General features: G+C 38.6%; 1 protein-coding gene across 3 annotated transcripts in view; it reads left to right on the top strand.

The window, feature by feature from the left end:
• The window catches only part of UBE2V1 (ubiquitin conjugating enzyme E2 V1), a 27,497-nt gene extending 21,318 nt beyond the window's left edge, over positions 1-6,179 (top strand). For all 3 annotated transcript variants that reach the window (XM_085314042.1, XM_085314041.1, XM_085314040.1), the window contains 2 exons: positions 1,900-2,025; positions 2,413-6,179. In XM_085314042.1, the coding sequence (XP_085170168.1) occupies positions 1,900-2,025; positions 2,413-2,559 (273 nt within the window). In that variant the 3' untranslated portion in view covers positions 2,560-6,179. The remainder of the gene's footprint in view (positions 1-1,899; positions 2,026-2,412) is intronic.
• The last annotated feature ends 520 nt before the right edge of the window (positions 6,180-6,699 follow it).

Raw genomic sequence — 6,699 nt, 5'->3', positions numbered from 1 at the left:
TTTCTTAATAGGATGTGGGAAATGCTGGCTTGGGGAAAAAGATTCAAAACTCTGTTTCCTCCTGAGTGGCAAATAGTCATATTTGTAGCAGGTGGAAGAATCTTGTGTAGGGCATCCTGAAGGGAAGAATGAACTGTTGTGCAGAGTTAGATGTGTGCAGCCTCTCTGAACTGTCCTTGCTACCATACATGGAAGCATGCTTCTCCTTCCCAGACTTTGTGCGGATAGTTTCGCAGCCAGTGATTCATCATGTTTACACAAGCTATTTAAAAACAGTGGCACTGTCAAAACTTCAGCTTTGTCTGCGCGTACTTTGTTGGCTATAGACATGTGCGTAGTCGAGACTTTCCATTCACTAGTCTTCTGCGATGTGGTTGTCTGCACAGAGCCTAAAACCTGCGTGAACCTCCGTAGTGTTAATTGCTGTGTGCAGAAACGCAGCCAGGGGCTCTGCCAGGAGACCTGGCCAGCACTGGGCTGCCCGGCAGAGCTGGAATGACTTTCCCCATAGCTTTGCAATAGTGTTCCAGATGCTGGGATGGGATGGTGGCAAACTGAAGTCAGTCTGGCTGAGACGCTGGAGAAGCCACTCTCTTGGAGTGACCACTGGGTGTCACTGCTACCCGGGTGCTGTCTCGGTGCTTGTGCCCGCTTGTCTGGGGCTGCAGGCTGGTTTAAAACCTTTGTTTCCAGAAAGTGAGGCAAAACAGCTGAGTCAGTTCTTGTTTATGTAGTATTTTGCATCAAAACACTCATTAAGAAGGCAAATTAAGATGATGATCAGGGGCATAACAGGCCCTTGAAAGGGATTACACTGAGTTTTATATTAAGCAGAAGTTTGTGTAGATTGGGCTCCTCTCCTTCTGTAAGGTGCTAACAGAGCCCTAGCACTGTGCTGCGGTTGGAGGTAGGAACTGTTACCTGTTTCTGGGCTTTGGCTTATCCCACATTAGCACTGCCTGCAATTTTTGCTCTTGATCATCAACTTGGTGGGTTAACATTCATTGCAGTCTTGAGGCTTCAGGAAATGGTGTCAGAAACTAAATCTAGGCAGCTTGTTTGCCTAAACTTCCCACGATGGCCGTGTTCGTGTTGTGTGCTACTGCGTGCTGCCTACATTGCCCGGTTCAACTGGTGCTCTGAATCAGGCTGCTCTGTATCAACACGTCAGAAAGCAGTATAGCTTTCTCTATGCTCAGAATGCAGAACAACAGTAACTGTTGTTTCTTCTAATGACTTTTAAATACTGCAGAATCGGTGTTTTCTGTACCTGTTGATTGGTTAGTTTGAAAAGTTCATGATTTCTTTCCTTCAGCTGTTAAATATAACAGAGTATCACTGCTGCGCAGACAAAAGGTGATAGTGCTGTTTGGGATAAGGATGTACTGTGAAATGTGTTGAATTTTGGAGCATTCCTGTTCCTGATACCTGGCGTGTTGAGTTATGACCAAAGAATATTTTTAAGTGTAGTTCTGGGACAGTCTGAGTTTAGATGATTGCCTAAGACTACCTTGAAACTGAAACGACAGCTTTAGCTCTCTGATTATTAATAAGTTGACAAAACAAAACTGCTTTACAAGGGTAGGGGATATCTGAACTATATGATTATTAAGAAGAATAATTTCAGTTAGTGAACAGGAAGAAATGTTGGTTTCATTCTTAATATGAATATGTGATGGATGCTTAAGAGAGCAGTAGAATTTAATACGCTAAAGACACAGCATTTAAGACTTTAATATTACCAAAAACGCCCCCGAAAGAGAGGTAGCCAGAATAGTATATAAAATGACTGCCCTTATGGTTAGCAGTTTTTGTGTCCCTAAAATAACCACTGTTTTAAACAAATGATTCTTGGAGTTATTGATGTAATTGTTCCCCCCTCCTTTTTTTTCCCCTCAGACAATTTATGAAAACAGAATATACAGCCTTAAAATAGAATGTGGGCCTAAGTATCCAGAAGCACCTCCATTTGTAAGATTTGTAACAAAAATTAATATGAATGGAGTAAATAGTTCTAATGGAGTGGTAAGTTTTTGTTTTTTATTCATTTTAACATATTTTGCACGTGCAGCTTCAAATTAATGCTTTATTTTTTTACTTGCAACTTGCTTAAGTACCTATTGCTTGGCAATATTTTTTTGTTTGAATAGAAGGAAGGAGGGTAGAAGGAAGGTATACAAGCCAAATATATTCTGAAATCAAAATGTAAAATAGTTTTTTTCTGTCAATTTGCATCTCCCAAATAGTTCCAACATGTGGATTTATTATGCTTTCAAGAAACTATGTGCTTGCTTTTGCCTTCTTTTGTTTCTCCCACTTAGACTCTATAGGATCTTTAGCTGGAGGGTGTGTGGTGGGTTAAGAGTATCAAAGTATTGATTCTGACAGAAATGGTGTTTTTGTCTATTTTAGGTGGACCCCAGAGCCATATCAGTCCTAGCAAAATGGCAGAATTCTTATAGTATCAAAGTTGTTCTGCAAGAGCTTCGGCGTCTAATGATGTCTAAAGAAAATATGAAACTTCCTCAGCCACCTGAAGGACAATGTTACAGCAATTAATTAAAAAAAAAAAAATCATGCCCCCCCTTATTCAATTTAAGCTGTCTTCATTTTCCACAGTAGTAAATTTTCTAGATGCATCTTGTAGACCTCAAAATACTGGAAAGGAAGTTTCCATTCAAAGGAAGTTTTTCTTGAGATACTGTAAATGATACTAATTTTTTTCATTTGAAATATAAGTTGTGCTATAACATATAATCCTGTTGTGTAACCACTGTCCACATAGCTGAACTTCTGGTATCAGGAAAAGTCTATTTAAATTTATTACTGTCGAGACCAGTGTGGCACATCTAACTTAACTGTGAAACATACATCCCACAATCACCTTGCTGTGTGTCTGGCCTGGGTTTTTTCTTTTTCTGTCTTTTGCAATAGAGTCAAAGCTCAGGGCTATTTATTAGAGTAGACACAAAGGTTTTAGCTTCCAGTACTACACTGGGCGTTATGGACTACTAAGGGGGATGTGTGCTAACCTCAGTCATCCCTCCCTTTGTGCTATCTCTAGTAAAGGCTGAATGTGACTGTGGTCATTTTTGTTTTTGTATTTTTTTTAAATGTCCTGATAATATGGGGCAAGCTTTTCTTCTTCCCTTTGGCCAAGGCGTAGATTCTGTTTCTCTTCCTGGTCCCCCTCACCAGTAACATGAGCTTTGGGTGAGGGATTCAGGGCTCTTTTAATCTCTTCCCTCTTCCCCTCTTCACAGTAGGGGTGCTGCTTTCTTTTTGCCCCTTGTTGTGACTCTTCTCACCTCTGGTCAGCAGGGGTAACTGTTGGGGCAATAACCTGACCTGTTCTCTCATGCTTATCCATTTTGGTTTTGCGACAAATTTAGTCTTCACCAGCCTGGGAAACGAGTATCTGTTCTGCTGGCAAACTTAGATTTCGCCTGCCCTCTGGCACTGCTGCCACACCGCCAAGCTGGCCACAGCTGATGTTATTAGATAGGCTTTTGACATGGTGAAAAGAGCAGTAATTTACCAGGATTGCTGAAATCTTCTGCTGCCAAACTTTAATGAGGAAACTGCACATGGAGATTCTAAATATACACTCCAGTTCAACTAGTTGCATTTTGGTGCTTCAGACTGACCCAAGAATGTTAATTAACTGAATATTGCACTTATGTTTTGCCCTTCTAAAGATCTGACAACCACAGACAAATCAAGTCAGCCTAGATTTTATTAGACTCTTTAAGTCTTAGAAGAGAAAACTCTTCAGTGAAGATTTTTGGGAAGTGGTGTATACAGCAGATTAAGGACTTTTCTTGGCTTTGCATCCTGGCAAATCACTGCCTTTTCTGTTTTACTATTTTGGACCACTAATTGCTGAAATGTGGATGCAAGCTTAAATACAAACAACCTAGTGTGTCCTCAGTTTTATGAAAAATTCAGTGTTTGTGTAAAAAAAAAAAAAAAAGAAAAAAGAAAAAAAGAAATAAACACATTTTAAAGCAGCAGCTATCAAGTCAATGAAAATTTGATGTTTCCATTAACTCTTTTAAGGAAAATATTAGTTGTAAGGATTTAACATCCTATGTAATTAAAGTTTAACATAACAGTATTCCATAAGCAGCCTTTTTATTGTATCAGACCATTGCCTGATTTTAATATAATAAAAAGTGTGCATTAATATTAGAAGGCTTTAATTGTATTTATGTTTAGAATTTTGATCCCTTGTGGAATTCTTGATTTGTTGGAAGTATCTTCCTACAGATCTTGTTTGGTTAGCAGTGAAATATGAAAACTGGTGGTGAAAGGCAATTGTCTTTACCCAGCTGCTGCTGCTGCTGTGCCTTTCAGCATTCTGTGCAAAGGAGAATCTTTAGCTTTAGCTTAAACTTCAAGCAGACTCATATAGACTTGACAGTTGGTAATGTTTCTGTGATATTAAGGAACTGTTTAAATGAATTTCTAGACGCATTTGCTATCTGAAGGTACTCTGTTATTGCAGCGACCTTTGTATGCTGTAGTCATTTGAAGGGAATCAAATCCACATATACCTGTACATGTGTTATATTGACTGTCAGGTTAAAGAAGAACTTCACAGCCTGAAACTTTACCAGTTTCTCAAACAGTGAACTGTACAAAGCTGACCTTTCAAAATCTGGATAAAAATGGGGCTGAGAAATTTTGACCTTTTCAGGTATAGTGTCTCCATCAAAGAAGATTACCTGAAGGTACTTGTTGTGCGTTCACTTTAAAATTTTGGTGAAACAAGTTTCTTTCTGGCTGTAGGAATGTAAAAGGGAATGACCTGTATTTGTGAAACTTAATGCTGTCTTCTAGCCTAAAATATTTTTCAATCATTTAATAGCTCAGAGAGTATCTGTGAAGACAATGTGACTGATACTTTGTTAACATCTTGTGTGGGTGTATTTATTTAAAGTAGCTTGACATCTGAAAATGTTAAATGAGAATTGGAAGAATGCTTGATAATTACAGTGCACTTCTGGAATATCTCTGTTTTTCAGAACTGTTGTAAGAATGTCCTTGTCCTGTTCAGTAGGATGTGGTGCATGTTTGGCACCTTCCTCAACCTTCATACTTCAAGTAATGGTTTTAAAACTATTGAGATTGTCTGATTTGTTTTGTAAGTTGTAAAGGTTAGAGTATTCATCCTCTTCGACCCTGAGCTGTGCTACTGTTGGATCTATGCTAGCAGGAGTCACATTTTAACAAAAATATGATATAAAGTTGTGTGGTGCTTTGAAAAAACATGTTTCACTTTAAATTTACTTACCTAAGAGTTACTCGTTGAACGTATCAGTGCTCCAATACGCTAATGTTCCGGTTAAAATCAAATAGGATTGAATGGAAAAATAACCTAGTAAAAGTTGGCTGCCGTAGCATCTATGTGTCTTAGCTTTGTCAATGTTTGGGACTTTTGGATTGTATAGTGGAAGAGACCAGTCGTCCCACAATCACCATTTGATACTAGTTGCTTGTTTATGTTTCAGCAATTAAGTGGGGAAATGAACCCATGTCTTACCTGTCTTTATTCTACCTCTGGCAGTATAAAGGCAAGGTTTTTGGCTGACCGCTGCTGATCCTCAGTTTGTATCCTGAACTGGTATCTCTTAAGGGAAAGATATGAAGAGATGATAGATAAAACAAAAAGTGTATCAGCCATAAAATATATGTTGTTCCTTGGAGCAGATTCTGCTGAAGGTGATTGAAACAGTCCTCAGGGAAGAAGACTAAGCAAGAAGTCTCCATGTGACTACCCTGTTAATGGTTCCTTTAAGGAATTGTATAATGCATTATTGTAGCAAATATTTTGTACTGGACACTTCAAATAAGAAAATTCACCTGTGTCTCATTTCAGTGGACATGGAAAAAATATTTGACTCAGCTAATAGTGTGAAGACAGTAGAGGGAGCTAGCAAGCTTTACAACACTTCAGTCTGAGTAAGGTGCAAATGCTGTTTAATTTAAATGTTAAGACCTCTTGTGAGAGACACTTCTCCTATTTATCCTGCATCAATTTTGATTTTTAAAGCCTGTTAATATGACTGTCTCGCTATGCAAGTATTAGTTTGCTGGGGGAAAATCAGTACTACAGTAAGATTTTAATTATTAATAAAGACTGATTGTCATTTGTTTCTTGCTTTGCGGTAATTAAACTTTGTGTGTGTATGTAGGGAGTGTATGCTTAAGTATGCCTTTTTGGTGCTATTATGGCTACTTGTAGTGCTTTGGATTTAAAATTTAAATTTATTTTATCATCATTAGTGTAATAGTTTTTAAGCCAAGGCGTGTGTCATGGACTACTCTGAGATGCCAGTGCTGCCCTGTTTCTCCCTAGAATTGTACGAGGATGTACAGTAGCATAGCAGGAAAAGCAGCCAGCGGGAGCAGAGCTGAATCCGGTTGTGCCCTTAATTCTTGGGCAAATGGCCTGATTCAAAGAACAGGTTGGTCTGAGTGGTTTTATCTTAGTGATACTGAAGAGCTGTGATAGTAGAGCTTAATGTGGAGTACTGGGTAGATACGGTATAGAGGAACAGTGTTAAGTTATACTAATTTTAACAAGGGAAGCAGAAATTTAAGGGAGAGTTTCAGGAGTCCTTGACAATATAGGAATGAATAAGAAATTCTGCTTTTCAGAATGTCTGACTGTGTAGTGTCTTGCCTAGGACTGTC

Source organism: Rhea americana, unplaced genomic scaffold, assembly GCF_003343005.1.
Source record: "Rhea americana isolate MKP2758 unplaced genomic scaffold, rheAme1 scaffold_4, whole genome shotgun sequence".
Classification (NCBI taxonomy): Eukaryota; Metazoa; Chordata; class Aves; order Rheiformes; family Rheidae; genus Rhea; species Rhea americana.
This window is presented reverse-complemented; position numbering and strand designations above follow the sequence as displayed.